The sequence below is a fragment of the Rhagoletis pomonella genome, unplaced genomic scaffold (assembly GCF_013731165.1).
Source record: "Rhagoletis pomonella isolate Grant_MI unplaced genomic scaffold, Rhpom_1.0 Rhpom_scaffold_00007, whole genome shotgun sequence".
Lineage (NCBI taxonomy): Eukaryota > Metazoa > Arthropoda > Insecta > Diptera > Tephritidae > Rhagoletis > Rhagoletis pomonella.
Window position 1 is genome coordinate 27349921 of NW_023458561.1, and position 17226 is coordinate 27367146.

General features: G+C 38.2%; 1 protein-coding gene across 1 annotated transcript in view; it reads right to left on the reverse strand.

The window, feature by feature from the left end:
• LOC118743765 (Krueppel-like factor luna) overlaps window positions 1-14008 on the reverse strand; it is a 104783-nt gene extending 90775 nt beyond the window's left edge. The window contains exons 1-2 of the mRNA XM_036476528.1: window positions 13718-14008; window positions 3272-3808 (exon numbers count right to left, since the gene is read on the reverse strand). Of these exons, the coding sequence (XP_036332421.1) occupies window positions 3272-3808; window positions 13718-14008 (828 nt within the window). The remainder of the gene's footprint in view (window positions 1-3271; window positions 3809-13717) is intronic.
• Window positions 14009-17226: the final 3218 nt, after the last annotated feature.

Genomic DNA, 17226 nt, shown 5'->3' on the forward strand with positions numbered 1-17226 from the left:
TGGCCAACATAGCCGCTAGCGATCTATGCAATGGTCAGATAGTGCGATAGAAGGAAGCAAAACGATACAAAAAAAATGTAATGTTGCCCATAACAACAGCGCTACAGAAGCAGTGGGGACAGTTTCCCTTTTTTTCGCAGCATTCCACAATGCGCTTATGTAAAATATTTGTGCGCTACTTGCATATATATGTACATATGTACAGTGGCGGTCAAAAGTGGATGAATGGTGTTTCGTTTTTAATATTTACAATGCTTTTTTTTTCTAGCTAACATTTTTTTTGATATTTTTTATAAAAATCTAGTTCATGCTTTAGCAAAAACTATATAAATCAGGCTTTCAAAGTTTATACAGAATTCAGAAAAATTCCATAAATTTATATCTAAGTTTCGAGCTTTTTACCAGAATTTTTATAAATTTTTTGGGTGTGCAGTTAATTAGCTTACAAAATTTTAGTAAAATAAGTGCAAGTTTTTTAGCGGCCGAAAAATCGCATTGATTTTTTATGTATTTTTTCGTTGTTGGTGGCGTTTTGCAATTTTTTCCATATAAACATGAATTTCTTGTGGAAGAATATGCGCACGACCGTTTGCGAAAAAATTAAAAAAGTCAAAGCCAGTTTTCCTAAATTCCGCTTTTTATACTAAAAGCCGTTCGCAAAAAAAAATTATTTAAAATCAATGCGATTTTTTAGCCGCTCAAAACTTGAACTGCATACACAAAAATTTTTTAAAAATACTGATTATTTAGTTGAAACTTTTACTTATATGGGGTTTGTTAAAGCATGAACAATATTTTTATAATAATATATAAAAAAATTTAGCTTGAAAAACATTGTAAATATTAAACTTTTGACCGCCACTATAAAATTAAAAAAAAACACGACTGGGAGCATTTTCGTTGTTGTAATTTTCACCTGTGCAGTAATGAAAACCCCTACCATTCACCGGCATTTTGCTATGTATCTGTGTACTTGTGTATGCACATATTTTATGTGTGTTCGTTTGTATGCGAATATCGCTATTTGCAAAGCTAAAGAAAAAAGCTCTCTTGAAAGGATTGTCGATACTGAGTACATATTCATACCTATCTGCATACATCTGTTTCTACATATACATACATATATATGTATGAGTAGTCAGTGGCCTATGTATTTTTGGTTTTTATTGTCGTTGTAGTAGTTATTGGCTGACTGTATCGGTCAATTTTAAACCGCAAATGTTCGAATGCTTCGTTAACTCGGATGTATGGCGTAAATACATATGTAGTACATAAATACATACATACAGGGTATATTCCCTGCAGTAAAATTTAGAGACAGGCTAGCAAAGCGCTATTTTCGAACTACATATCTCAGAACTACTAGCTCTGAACTAGTGCAACGCGGCTGCAGAGCGGGGCAGTTGAAAATTGCATTTTAAGACCTCCGACTCAAGCATCAACGGTCGCGAGCAGTGCTGCCAGCTTGGCTCAAACCGTGCCATTTTTGGCCCTATTTTACTTCAAATGGCACTTAATTTTTTAATTTGGCACAAAGTGTAGTAAATATAGTAGTATTTCAATAAATTTTTGTGAAATCCTTTGCGCCTACTTTTTTTTTCAACTAAAATTTTCTAATTTCCATAGTGTATATTTACAACTGGTTTATTTTACTTTGGCATTGGACTTTTTTTTTAATTTAACGGTAAATGGGAAGAATTAAAATCAATGGCACATTTTTTGGCACTTTTTTATCCTCAATATGGCACTTCATTGCTAAGCCCTGGTCGCGAGTACGATTCGCGGTGAAGACAGTTGTGAGTTTTCAGGTTTAATGAATTTAAAAAGCAGCGTGCAGCATACAATATTTTGTTTTTTTTATAAAATATGTAATAAAAATGGAATCTGTAAAAGAAAATCAGAAAAAAATTATCTAAAAATCGAATATTAAAAACGTTTTCTTTTTAAAACTACGGTTAAACGGTTTACGGTTTAAAAAACGGTTAAAAACTAGTTGGAGAGTCCGGCAATGACATCGCCGCGTAAAACTGGACAGTTGAAAGCATTGCTTGGGTATTGAGCTAGAACTAGTACTGTCGGCAAGAGTTCTAGGTCTACGCTAGTCCTAGGCTAGTCCTGGGCTAGTCAGATTTTCTGCATTGTCTTTGTATGTCTGCACACTAATAAAAATATGTAGTCTGTTTGGTCACTATGCCGGCACCACCACTTGCTATCCTATGCGGCAGAACATCCGTTCTAAAGGCTATTCCGCAGCGCGGCTATGCACATTCATACATACATACATGTATGCACACAGGGTTATGTACATATATGCAGATTTATATGTATTTATGTATATGTACATATGTACATGTGAATATTTCTGTTTCTGGCATGAATTTCGTCCTTCAGCGGCCGTATGCTGGTCGGAGGGCTAAAGGCATGAAAAATGTTGCTTGCTTTTTGTAGTTGTAGTAACCAGGCGGTGCTTGTCTATGTGGTGGCAAATTCGTTGTGACCTCGCCAATATTGTGTTAAACGCAGATAGTATGTGTGTACTCAGTTACACACACAAACATGAGCGAGGTTGTAAATTGCCGCGTTCAAATGCTGACAAATAGGCAATATCTGCAATTTCGTTGTTTTCAGCGGTTACAGTAGATGTTATTGCTAGTCGGGCTTTTTGGTACTCTTGTTTTTTTTTTTGGTTTTTATTTTTGGGCTGTGGTTAGTGGCGCGAAAGCAATAAACAACTGTTTGGATACTTTTGTTTAGTTTTGTTTAGCCTGTTGACAGCAGTTGTTGTTTTCATAAATTTTTTTGTGAGTATCCGAATTTTAATAAAACTTTAAACAGCTGACTTTCGTATTATTAAATTTGTTTAAACATACTCTGCAATAGTTTTAAGACAAACTGGCTACAAATAAGTTCTCGAAGTAGGTGCTCAGATATGCAGACTTACAAGCTATCAGCAGATCTTTGGTTGATTTACTTATTGGCAGAGAGATAATGTTCGATGCTCTCCACCTCTTCCTTGTCTGTCCCCAACTGCGACAAAAATTATTGGCGGGGTATCCTAACCTTTTTCCGTGTGTGGCCATCAGGCAGTATTCGGTGATTACCTCGGAGGGATATGCCCGCATTCTGAGCAGAAATGACTTCAGATATTTCCAGCCCCCTCCTTGCTAACTCGTCAACTAAGCAGTTGCCAGGAATGGGCCTGTGTCCAGAGACCCATACAACAGTCAAGGAGTATTTTGATGCCAGCGGGCTTCCTGCATTCTATGCCTACCTTGGATGTTATTCCATTAGATTTAAGAGATTTGATAGTAACCTGACCATCGGAATAAATAGCGATTGGCCGTCCTGGAGGGGTGGAGGCAATGAGCCACCGAGCGGCCTCCATTGTAGCGCTTAGCTCTGTTTGAACAACGCTACAATGGTCCAGTAAGCGAAAACTGAGGTTTAGCGTGAGTTCGCCATAGTAAATCCCGCTGCCCACTCTTTTTATAAGCTTGTGACTATCTGTACATATAACGATCAAACCTGAATTTAAGTCAGTGGCCCCTTTCCATTCGTTCCTCTCTGGGGTTCTTATGGAGAATTTGTTGTCTAAACAGAGTAGGGGAGTGGTATAATCTAACGGTCGTAGATCATCCGGTAGAGCTTCAAGTGCTTTTTCGTGTCCGAATCTGAAGTCTATCCGTGGATCCTTGCCGCACAGCAGCCGGCCCGATTTAACATTATTTCCAGAGATTTGACGGGTGTAGTGGCTGGTGCGCCCGTAACCAGAATGGCAGCCGCCCTCTGCACTCGTTCCAACTTGGCTCTGGGCAATGAGAGAGAGAAAAGGATGGGTCTTATCACAGCTCTGGAGATCCGGTGTGCTACACGTATGTGGTATTATTAATAATTTTTTGCCTACAGCCGTTTTTCGGGCATACAGGGCGGGACCGCCCTTCCTGTAGCGGTCTTCAATGTTTCGCTTTCAATCAAGTTTCCTATCTAGAATAACTCCAAGGGTTTTATTCTCTGTTGAGAGAGTAAGTGTCAAACCGTTCACGCTGGGAGGTTTGAATATAGGAGTTTTATACTTATTTGTGAAAAGTACCATTTCGGTCTTGGTAGGATTGGCGCTAGATCGATATTCCTTGGACCAGACGTTTACAAGACTGAGTGCATTTTGCAATAACGATTGCTATGTCTCAGTGTACGCTGTAACTTGACAGCCGCGCCCATTTAGACTGGGTTGTAGGGCGTTAACAGTAAGACTCCAGAGTAAAGGGGAGAGAACGCCCCCCTTAGGGAGTGCCTCTGGTCACATACTTTGTAATGGAGGCACCCCCAGTTCTGTTAGAATAGTTCTCTTTTCGAGAATAAATCCACCAACAGACCCCGTCGAACCCACACTATAAGCAGGATAGATATTATTAAAAGCACTCTCAATATCGAGAAAAACTCTGAGCGTGTATTCCTTTATGGCCAATCCTTTTTCAGTCGTCCACATGATTTAAGTGCGGTTTCCACGGATTTCCCCTTGGAATACACTTGCTGATTCGAGCAGAGGTTGTAATTTTTTATATTTTGTCGAATATATTCGTCAATAAGCTGCTCTAGAGTTGTAAGAAAGAATTAAGTAAGGCTTAGATGCCGGAAATCCTTCGGTTTCACATGAGCGGCTCTTCCTCCTTTTGGTAAGAAGACAACCTTTGCCTTTGTCCACTTGTATGGTACGTGAGGCTGTAAAAATGTGAGAAAGCTGAGAGCACAGTATGTCCTTAGCTTCTTATAGTTGGGAGGGAAAGATTCCGTCAAGTCCCGGAGATTTTTAAGGCTAGAAGGACATTATAGCGCATTCCACCCTCTCATAACTTACGACGTCCCTTACGGTGTGACCTTAAATAAGACATTTACAATTTTATGGATTGCTTCAGCGAGCTTCGCTTACGCCCTTAGGTTTGTCACTAAACAACTACACCACAGAAAGGAATAGGTCTAGCAAATACGGTGTACCAACTTCGTGAACATAACCCAATTTCAACGTCTTACCGTTTATTATCATTGTCTGGGCACTGATGCCGTACGCTTTCTTATTTTGATATTTTTATCCAGTTCGACTTTTTATCAAGAATTATGCCAAACTACTTTGCAGATGCAGAAGTTTAATAATTTTTAATTCAAATTACAAAATTTGTTGTGTTTCGATTCACCACTAGTTTTCATGGCTAGAATTCCAGCAGAATTTTTTACGAATAAAGCATGAAATAAACTTGCTAGAACTATTTAAAAAAAATAATAATAAGTAAATAATCGGCCACTCATTTAAGATACAATAAATCCTAACCGACATTAAACTCGTTTTTGTAGATTTAATTTGTGGCATCCAGCCACAATCACATTCTTTGCGTAAGTCGTGCGCAAATAACCAGCTACATACATACAGATTAACTTTGCTAATAATAAAATGTAGAACACAATAAAATTAGTCACAGGATGGTGGATGAAAAACGAGAGTCTACCTAAAAGCCCAAGCCAACGAAACTAATCAAAAGCTCATTAAGTCAAATAAAAATCCACCTTTTGAATCTCGAAAAGCCCATAAAACAGTAGAGCTTAGTAGGAGGGTAAAAAAGGAGCAAAAAAGAAACTCCAAAGCAACAATAATAGAGACTCACAAGAACTACAACAATCAAAACAACAAATGACAAACGGATTTGAAAGCATAAAAGCAGCGGATTTTCTAAAAGCGCCAGCCAAAAGTCAATCAAACAAACATTCCAGGCATTGTTAAAAAAAAAGGTTATAAAATGAAGCTGAAAAAAATTACAACAAATTAAAATTGCATTTCCAACAATCATTTGCTGCTGCGATCCCGTGAATAAAATGAAGGAAGTTTCTTAATTAAAAGCGGATATTAGCAATTGTAAGCCAGCGCAACCAATGAAACGGAAATAAATGAAAATAATACGGCGCGCGGTTATGTAACGACTGCCGCAAAAGCACTCAGGAAAAGCGCACAACAACAACAACAAAACAAATAAGCAATATACAACAAAATGTAGGGGAGGATTGAAAGGACATGCTGTGAGACAACTGGAAATGAAAAGTAAAATAAAAGCATTACTATAAAACACACCAACAAACAGCCATACACACATACTTAGGTATATTAAGGACATTAGAAATGGGGCTGGCCGAACAATTGTTAATTAACACAACTGACATTTGCTTTAATGCGAATAAGATTAAAACTGTAAATGCAGGGAGGGCGTAAGCGAGGTAAAGGCAGAACGACACAAAACAAATAAAAAAATAAGCAATTATATTAAACCTTACAAAGGTGAAATTAAAAGAAAGCAATGTAAAGGGAAATGCAGGAAATAGGCCACAGCAAGGCATTCATTGTGTGGCGGAAAAAGTTGTGGGACAATTATTTTTTTTTTCCAGTAAAACAGAGATTAGTGAAATTTTTAAGCATATCGTAGATGTAATTAAAAGCGGGTTAGGCGCAATAGAAAGCAGCAAGTTTTAGCAAAAAATACTTGTAGTCGTAAACAAAAGTCTGGGAATGTGGATATGAATTCGAAAGATAGCCGTTCAAGAAGGGAAAAAAATATTTGACTGTGGTAGAAATAGAGGTAGACAAAACTTTTTGTGGCAAATTAATGGATGATGGCATTCAATTTTAAAGTTTGAAAGGCAAATAAAAATAGCGTACTTTTTCATTGCTTTTCAAGGCATTATTCGTCCGGTTAGTATCAGGAATAGGTGTGTGTATTGTCTTAATTCTTATTAATTTTAGTTTTTTGAAAAATTAGAGACTTTAAAAAAGGCCAGCACTTACAATTTCACGAAGGCTAAACTTTTTCTTGGCAGAGAAATTAAACTGACTATTTCTAGGTTTTTCCTACTTAGTATTAGCGCAGATTGAGGTCTTTTGTCACCGAAGAAAAGCAACTTTTTTGAGTGATGATGTCCCTCTAACTTGTCCCAATCGCTATCAGTGCAGGATATTGTCCATTTGTTGAAGTCCTTCTTAGTATCGTTTTTGCTGAATATAAGAAACAACAAAAGGGTGTCTCTGCCCCTTTTTTAGTGGAAGTCCGTTTTTTCATTGCCATCATAGTCCTCATGACCAGGCACCCAGATTAAGGAAATCCTATTCTGGGCGGCTTTATCATTGAGTACTCTAGGGCACTCTATAAGGGCTTTTGATAAGAACGAGTGTCTTCTATATATATAGGGCTTTGAGGACAGATTGGATGTCTGAAAGTATAGAGATTTTGGTTCTGGCATATTGCCGGTTTAATAAGACGTGGGCGGCTCCCAGTATAGCAGTTAGTTCCCCTCAAATACTGTTGCCTCTCATTTTGGGATTCAACCACTATGTTTTTCCCACGAGTTCATTAGTGGTAAACTATAGGGCTATTCCCCGAGTCTTGCAAAGCCCTTGTTGCACGGTTCACAGATTGCACGGTTTCCAAAGCTGTCCCAAACGAAAACCGTTTTTTACCGTGCAATCTGTGCATCGTGCAAGGGCTTTGCCAGACTCAGAGAATACCACTAATGAATTTGTTGCTTTGTTGATAATGTAGTTGAGATGTGTTATGTTCATATATTTGACTTTATCCAATTTACATATATTTAGATCTTGAAAGCATAGCTTCCTTTTCTAATGAAATAGATGATTATGGTTTTATTGGGATTTATGTACAATGCCTCTTTTTTAACCCAAATTGACCCCGTGTTGCCATATGGCAACGCAAAATACATCATGTTTAAGAGGGTGTAAAACTAAAATCGCAGTTTTGCAGGTGGTTAACTCATTCCATCTAGCTCTAAACTGCCTAATCATATTATCGTATATTTCATTGTACAAGTGTTGAAGTAGTATACAAATGTAGTTTGTCTGTTGCAGAGAAAACTGGCGGCGTTTTTTGCATTCTCATCTGCTACTTCATTATCCTAGATTCCCTTGTTACCGGGCACCCTATAGATATGTATCCTTTTATCAGCGTCTATCTTGTCAATGGCTTCCTGGCTGCGAGGGACGTTTATTGATGAAATACTATATAAGGAAACTGCCTCAATTGCCGCCTGAAATAGGTTTAAGTTTGAATTCATTGTCGTTTCAGTGAAGGCTAGCTCTGTTGTTATCCTCATTGCGTAAACCTCTGCTTGAAATATGTTGCAATGCAGTAAATCCCGGCTCCCACTCCCGTAACCATTTTAGAGCCGTCCGTGAAAATGTTTAGGGATCTATGGCTAGGTTTCATTTCCATCCCACTTCCTCAATCGTTGTGGAAAAAGCTCGTTACCACTTAAAGCTAGGTGCCATGAAGCCTGTGCTGCTTGTGCTTCCCGCCCCAATTAAGTGGTGCTCAAAGGTTCTGAAATTTAATTTCCCTGTGACCGTAAACCTACTGCGAATTTCGCAGCAGGATTTTTAAAGAGCAGTCGTCGAAGTAGACCTCAGCGCTCCCGCGATGCACAGTGCTGCTAGGCGCTACACCTTCTCCATTGGCCTGGGGCATAAGGACTTTTGTGCGGCATTCCAGCACACCAAAGCGCCATAGAGCAGTATGGGGCTGACTATTGTTACGTAGCACGAATGCATCAGAGCAGGTGACAAACCCCAAGTGACTCCCAGCATTATTTTACATGCATAAAGAGCGTTACTGGCCTTCTTATCTCTTTCTTCAATATTGCTCATCCACAGCAGCTTACTCTCCAAGACCTCGCCTCGGGGGTCTCCACACTGGGACCTTTGTGACTACACCACTGCCCCATACAAATTGACAAAAAAACTTCTTTGTGCTGGTGAAGCATGTAAAACTATAGGACGAGTAGCCTGTGCAAAATGTGATGTGGGTTTATGTGCTTTGCACGTATAATATGCATATATTCTCATTAAATGTATTAAAACTTGTACACAATGTTTCTATTATTTCATATTTTAACCAAATACTGTCCTCTAACAATCCATCTGGAATATGCCCCGTGTTGCCATATGGCAACGGCCGATATCGGAAGAACTATACTACTCCCAAAGTTTTAGCCATATTTTTTCCTTTACTTTAATGTTACTTTTACCATGTATATAGGTGAAACCAAAAAAATCTTAAAAAAATTAATCTGGGACAATTTGGGTTAATTATAAGTTATCTTTAAGGCGTCTTGCATTAAGTTCCTAATAGTCCTTTAAAGGTCGCCGTTGACGATTATTGATATATTATCATTGTAGCTTATGTTCTCATATCCTCTCTTGTTGAGGACTTGAACTAGTTCATTACCCAGTATAGACCACATGAGTTAGCGTTAGCGGCAATTTTTTACCTGCAAAGAAAAGAAAAATATATTTTCTGATTAGTAAAGCTTTCCGACGCTAGCATATATGAGCTTCATTAAGACATTATTAAAATCGTAGTATGTATTTATAAATACAAAGATAGAGTGCACATACATATGAAATAAGATATCACTGATGAAATGGGGAATTTTTAATTTTTATGGAAGAAACAATATCCCAAACCTTTCGAGATCGAAATCTCCAAAACTGGTATAAGTATTTCCCGCGTAAATACATTCTTGTGATAACGATGGCGATAACATTTAGGTGTGAAAGTGTGGTTTGTACTTGTCTGCACTGTACCCAACAGTAACGCCTAAATTAAATGACGCATAATTTTTTCCTAATTTGCATAAGGATTTCGATAGGATTTTATTGAAATCTGATTAAAATCTTAGAAATCAAAATCATTGGAAATGGGAAATCCTCCTAGATTTTAGAAGATTTTGCAAAGTTTACTAAAAGCTTATTTCGAAAAAAATATGCAGATAGGGGCCCTAATTATGTAAGCAGATATATCTACACTGTAAACCATTTATGTAGTTAACGACAGAAAATATATTCAGCGCCACAAGAAAAATACGCAAATTAGGTCTTACGAACTCAGCGCTAAGCTAGCAATCGAATAAAAACAAAAACAACAACAATACAACGTCCTCACGCAAGAGGTGCTGGCCCTCTTCGTTGAACATGACGAGTCTTCCACCAGCAAAAAGGGCAGCGGCATCTGACCATAGATCATTATGCTCCCCTACAAGATCTCAATCGAGTCAACGATCACATGAGGCATCGAGACACTACTCGGGTCCATCTCGCGCATATGGGGACATAGAGGCGCAAGTACAAAGCACCGTCATTGCAAACCACTGACACTACCACCGTCAGGTAACCCAGGCGCTATGAACGACCATCGGAGGCATGGACTGAGTCGTGCAGCAGTCAAGTGATACAAAAAGACCTTAAATCAGCGCCAAGCAAACTAAGCAAATACTTTAAAGTCAGAAAGCTTGCCTTAAAGTTACACAACACTTTGTTGCAAGGCACTCTGTAGTTAGGAGGCAATTAATATTGGTGTGCAACAGTAGCCCACAAACTACAAACTTTAAATACATTTTTCATGCTATTACCAGTGTTACACGCACCACCAACTATGTTACAAAAACAATGCAGCACAGCTGTCTTGCTTTACAATTTACATACTTACCAAAATATTTTTCAAAGGTGTGAGTTTCAGCTGGACGGACGCTATTGTGAGCCATGTGAATTGCATACCTATGTATGTACCAGGGTGGCCAACTCGTGGGGAATTCCTCTATTTGCGGAATGGACCGTTTTTTATGGGGAATTTCAGCTCCTTCAATTCTAGCATAATAAAGCTTCGAATGGCCAAAAATTATCGTTGATTGATTAGAATTTTGTTTGTCGCACTTGTTTTCATATAACGAGTAAACATAATTTACTTGCATATGGAAGAAAACCGCAAAAACTTCGTCAAAAAATTCTAAAGCCAAAATTTTTAGACACTTGAAATTTGCACTTTATTATAATAGAACTGAGTGGGGTACAGAACGGCATACTCTAAATCTTTCTAGAGAATCGAATTAAAAAGCTCGAAATTTGTACGAAATTTTGTTGATTTTTTTTTTGAAATATTAAATAAACATTTTTTATTATTTATTTGTTAACTAACTTTATAAAAGTTTGATTTGGAAATTCATTGTCGAAATCGGGGAATTTTTAAAAACGCGTTGGCTACCCTGGTATGTACATACGTACATGCACGTATGCGTATGTGTTTGTTTGCTCATTCGTCACACGCGCTGCCAATTGACTTTGGCTACACCACTTCAGCGCTCACCGCTGGCTTCCAATATACGGTACGCCGTTGTTTGTTTTGCCTGATGAATTGCGACTCATTGACTTTTGTGACTTTTTTACGCCATCTTGTTTTAAAATGAAAAAAAAACATGCACTGAATGCATGAACCGCTGGACCAGTTGGGTGGTCATATGTATGTATGTTTTCCGTTTTGTCTACTCATCCGCGCTCTGCTTGTAAATTGAAGTGTTGCGCTACATTGTTTGTGCTTTTCGTCTGCCTTCTGCTGTTTTTGTTTTTGTTGGTTACGCGCACAAAGGGACAGCACAGAATCATGCTATACAGATTTTTCTTTTTTTTGTTAAAATTTTGTTCGCGCTTTCGTTCACCAATTGGTTTTTACATTTTGTTTTCTATTTTTTTTTCTTTTATCACTGCCTTTATTGTGCTTATACATATACATATATATAATTTTTTTACTTTGCCTTGTTTCATTTGCGATCCCGTTTACTCTGTGCACTGCTTTTAACGACCTTTTTTTTGCCTTTTGCTAGCCAGCTACTATATAGCCCGCTCATATTTCTTTGCGCTTCCGTGTGGATCAGTTTTACAGTACTTCGCGCGCATTATTCCTGCCACACGCTGCAATTTTATAGCCACTCAGGCAACAGTAAAGCGGCTGCCGCTGAAACTGACGAGATCTCTGGCAGCTTATTTCATTCCACCGACGCTCCCTTTAGCGCACATCGGCATGTTTACTAGCTTTAAATTTTCATACTCCTTTTCCATTTTCATTCCGTACTTTCTTTGCGCGCTCGACCGCCATTGTTGTCGCGTAAAAATGCACAAAGCAAACTTCAGAACAGGGGTAAGCGCGGACGTGCGCGAAGCTTGTAAGTTGAGCGCTGCGGCTCTTTGAGTGCTTAAAAAAAAAAATAGAACTTTGCAGCCGCTTGTTTGAGAGTGTGGGAAATTGTGAAAACATGAAAAATCTCTTTATGTGCCACAAAACTGCATAGCGACTTCCTACGCCGTTGTTGAAACACAAACTTCTTCCTACATACATACATACATACATGCAGGCGCGCGCTACTTTATGCAAATATGCTTTCTTCCACGCGCTTACGCATTTGAGGCGCACTGGCTAGGTAAGTACATACAACCATAAATGCAAGGCACTGACGCGTAAGTCTACTTGCCGCCTTTGACTTTTTCGACACACGCGCGCTCGGTGTAAGCGCTGGGGTGGGTAAGGAAATAAAAAGTCAACAGCAAAGCGAACAAAATATTACACACATAGTGTGTATACGCGCGTAGAACACGTCGCTGGTCACTCACTGTACGCGAATGGAAAATTCGTTAAGCCGAACGAAATGGGCGACATTTGCTTGTAATTCGCTTGTAAATTAAAGCGACAGCAACGGTAATGGCACTAACGAGCGAGCGGTCATACAAAAAGGAATGTGAACGAAGGAAAAGCAGGAAACGGAAACGTGAAAAAATTAAATGGCAACGGTTGTTCAACTGGAAAAGCCAATAACAAAAAAAATTGGGACGACAAATATTCAATTGTGTGGAATGGTGGAAACTTCGCGCTGATTTGGGGACTGGCTGTTGGTATAAGCGTACAAACAGAGTTATTATGCGAGTGCTTATAAAGTAAAAAGTAAAAAGTGAAGGCAAACTATAGAAAATGGGGCTGGCAACGGCAGGGGAATACGTGCTGGGACACAAATAATTCCCCAAAGGTGTTTCGACTTAATTAGGTTATCATTTGAGTTTAGCGCGCGACAGCGAAGAGAAATAAAGCTCAAATTTTGTTTTCGTCCAATCGAGTGTTTGCCTGTGTGTTCGTATTGTGCTGTAAGGCGTGCGTACGCTTTCTTCTTGCTCTGTCATATTTTAAAATTGTTAATGAGCTTTAAGCAGCACTTGTACAACTATAAGCTTTTTGCAACGTGTTTTATTACCTTTTTTGGGTCTCTTATTTATTTTTTATTTTTTATTTTTTTTGGCAATTACTTTTCCTGCCTTCATTTATTTACTACCATCACATCTATACTAAATACCCTCGCCCGCCCACTTTATGGTTTTGTATACGACTTCGGTGATTTAAATGCGTTAAAAATTACAGCGAGCGTAGAGAAAAAGTTTATTTTGGTGAGAGGGGCGCTTGTTGACTAATAGTGGCTATGACTTTTATAGACTTCTAAGAGTTATGCGCGCAAAACGGGCATATTTGGTCACATTAGCGAGGAAGTTCAGAAATGGAAAGGTAGGTTTAATGGTCATTAAAGCATTATATGTGTGGAAATTATGGGCTACTTAAGTGGCCTATTTTTAAGCAATGTGAATAAAGCGGAATTAATCAGGTGATGTGAAAATACTACGAGGAAATTAACGTTCTTAAAAACAAAAATCAGGAAATAGTAGCACTAAAGATGGTACATCTCATAGTTAAGAATTACTTATGATTATCTTTCTTTCATGAGCGACGTATACACCTAAGCGATTTGGCCGAGTCCAGTAAAGGACGCCAGTGGTTTATATATCGTGACAACTGAAGCCCACTTGAAGTTTGAAAATATGGTATCCATATGTCAATTCCTTCTTTCGGGTCTTTTTCAAATTATGGCGTATGGTGAATACTTGGCCTATGGTGGATTTACCAGATCCAAGGCCACATAGTTCACTGTCGACGGGCATCAGTCTTTCAACCAATACGCTCGATAACACCTTATCCGCAAAATTTAAAGTCGTGCCCCTGGTGGCTCGTGCATTCGGCGGGGTTGTGCTTTTGTACATTGGATTGTGCAGAACACCCTTAAGTTCCAGTCGTAAGACATGCGTTCGTCCGATCATATTCTCAATAAAAGTTGAAGCATGCACCTCATCAACTCTTTGCCAGCGTACTTGAATAGATTAGCTTATAGAACGTCAGCTCTAGCAGCTTTTTTATTTTTCAGTTGCGAAATTTCTATTCGAACCATTTCATAGGTGGGCGGTGGAACATTGACTACGTCGACTACAACTGGAGGCTCGGGTTCATCTTCTCCGCTGGTTCCAGCGTTGTTACGATTCAATCGGATCATAGGTAGCGTAAGTCGCCTAATATTCTGAAAGACTTTTTTGGGCGTTCTTCCTATTCGGCAGCATTTTAAGCTCTTTTCATTCACGTATTTCTATCGACCTCTCTCTTTTGCTGCTACTAATAATACGTCTGTCTCTCCTCTATCTCCAACAGCCTATAACGACTCCATATAGCTCGCTTTGCGCCAGATCGCAACGTGACACTGTATGCCCCAGTAGAGTGACATTCCTTGCCGTACCAGTGTTCGTTATGGTTTAAAAATATGCTCTTCGACGGCGGTACGTAGTAGTTAGCGGTAAATATGGTTATACAGCTTACAGCTAAACAGAATTGACAGTCGAGTAGGGAAGATGTTGGTCCTCCGTTATAATGACAACTTTCCGACATCAAATCTTGCTAGTGCTGCTAATATCACGTTTTTTTTGCAGAAGTGCGCGCATATCTTAAGTGAGTCGATGTTTGGTCTGCACATCGTTCTTATATCAAAAATTCTGGAAGCCTGCCTTCCCTCTATCACAACATAATGGTTTTGATTTCTCATTTTTTTAAGAATTCCTTTGTTGCTGAAACCCAGAGCCTCAGAATACCATACTTCGAACTCCACCAAAGTCGAGAAACCTCAGTCCGTTATTGTACATTTTGCCGTGAACGCTGAATTTTCCGACGGTGGGACCAATGGAAGCGATCCGCAACATTGAAGTAACCACGTCTATATCGTGAAGGGGCACTCGTAAGTATGCTTAAGGCTCTTATAAAACCATTTTTTGGGCACCTTTTCCTTTCCCTTTGAGCGAGAGAGTTATTGAAGAATCTCGGTGATATGGATTCTGGTGTAAATGTGCAATATTTCCTAAATACGAAATTAGCGTCTCAAAGGACCAGCAAACAAATTTTAAACGTAATTTTCCGGTGCATAAACAAATACAAAATTTATGTTTATATATTAACCTATAGCAGATATATATGTACAATATAATGGCCACAAGAAAGGTGGAAATTGCGAGGTAAGCACATCTGCACATTTTCACTTCTTGGCGTGGCAATTTTATGCATTAATTTTTTTAACAAATTACATTAAATAATTTGCACACGTCAAATGGCAGATATGCGGGTATACTATGGAAAATTGATTGATATACACACATACATATTTAACATGCTTATTAGACCGGGTCGGCACCTCATACGAAAGAAGACAATTTTGTAATTACCCCTCTTATAGCATAGACAGACGTTAAGCCGGAGGTCGAGGAATCGAATCTCACGTCCAGCAACATTTTTATTAATTTTTTATAGTTCCTTCACTTTTTATGTTAATTAACCTTTACAAAATTAAATAAACTCGATATATACGAAATTAAGTGAAATAAATTAGGTATATCAAAACATATAGCTGGTTCTCCGAAATAACGACACAACTCAAAATTTAATGTATTTCAATAATGCCAATTAAAAATTTTGTGTTTCGCCATTTAGCAATAATATGTCTTCTATTATTTTTGGTCATTCTTTAGGGAAAAAATTTTGTTAACTTTCAAATTATGACTTTTTCTAAAGATTTAGTAAGTGTTGAAGTTCAAAAATACGAAATAAGTAACAACTCGTGAGCGATTAAAATAAAAAAATTCGTTATTTCACATAAAATCATGACTAACCTATCGCGAGTTTTTGACTTATGCCAATATTCATATTAAATGTCAAATATGTGCCACTGTTCAGTAGTAAGGGTTGATTAATTACAACCTTTTTTTGCGACCCACTCTAATCCATATGTACATATGTACGACAACTTATGTATATACCAAGTAGAGCAGTTCCCTAAATGTGTATTAGCGTGGACCGACATTAGCGTGTATTAGCGTGGTAGAGAATCGAAGTTGGCTAAGAAAAATTTTTTTATTACTTGAACTTTGATGGACTTGGGTGGGCCTAGGATATTGACCAAAAAATTCCAAATTTCACACAGATTTTTTTTTTTAAAGCATAATGAACCATATTTTTGCTATTACCAATAAAAATTCTTAAAAAGTGGATTTTCGGCCCTCGCTAATGTGTATATATATGCGTGCATGCGTGTTTTTCGCTACACATACTACATAGAACTGTGTGTGAGTTTTTGCATTCATCCGGTACGCGACCATTCGTCATTTGTTCGTTCATCAATAGCGACATCCTGTGGCTGTAGCCTCGAATATCCGGACAAAATAAAAGTGTGAGTACCATGCCAAGCTTCATTCAATAGTGGTTGCTACTATGTACAGTGCCAATGTGACTGATGGACGACGAATTATTGAATTGATCGATTACTTTAAAGAAAAAAGGCGGATAAAATTTGTTTGGCTAGGGTACATTTAAAATGGCAGGAAAAATGTGTTAAAACAAATAGCTGATGGCGCTGTGATGAAAGTGAGAAACATGTTATGTGTGAATTTTATAGCCGTACATACATACAAAAAATATGTGTATACAAAACTTGCTCCTCATATTGTAGGTAGAGCAGCGTATACCACATGTGTGGACATACCTATATACCTATACCTATTTATCACCTTAAAATTGCGTTTTACCATTTTTAAAAAAGCTACAATTTCTAATTAAAATCTCAGTAAAGATATGTAAGCAAATTTATCTTCCAAAGAATTTCGCTTTCCAATTTGCGTGCTCTTGTTTCGAAAATTTCCATGGAGAAATAGTATTACCTCTAAATCTGCACTTTTGTCGCTACCATTGATAAATAGTCGAAAGATATCATATGGAATTTTTCATTACTTTGCATGTCACTTTCTGCCATGAGCATGAGTGTTGGTGAAAAGAGTCTCAGAATTGTAGCAAACAAAAAAAAGTGTAACAACACTACACCCCAGAGTATAAATCAAGTCAGCTCCTTTGTGCATTTTTGATGGCCACTCTATGGCAAGAATGCATGCAGTGAACGAAGCTGTGCCAAATGGATTTCGAAATAACTCACTTTTTTAATTCGCCTTGGATC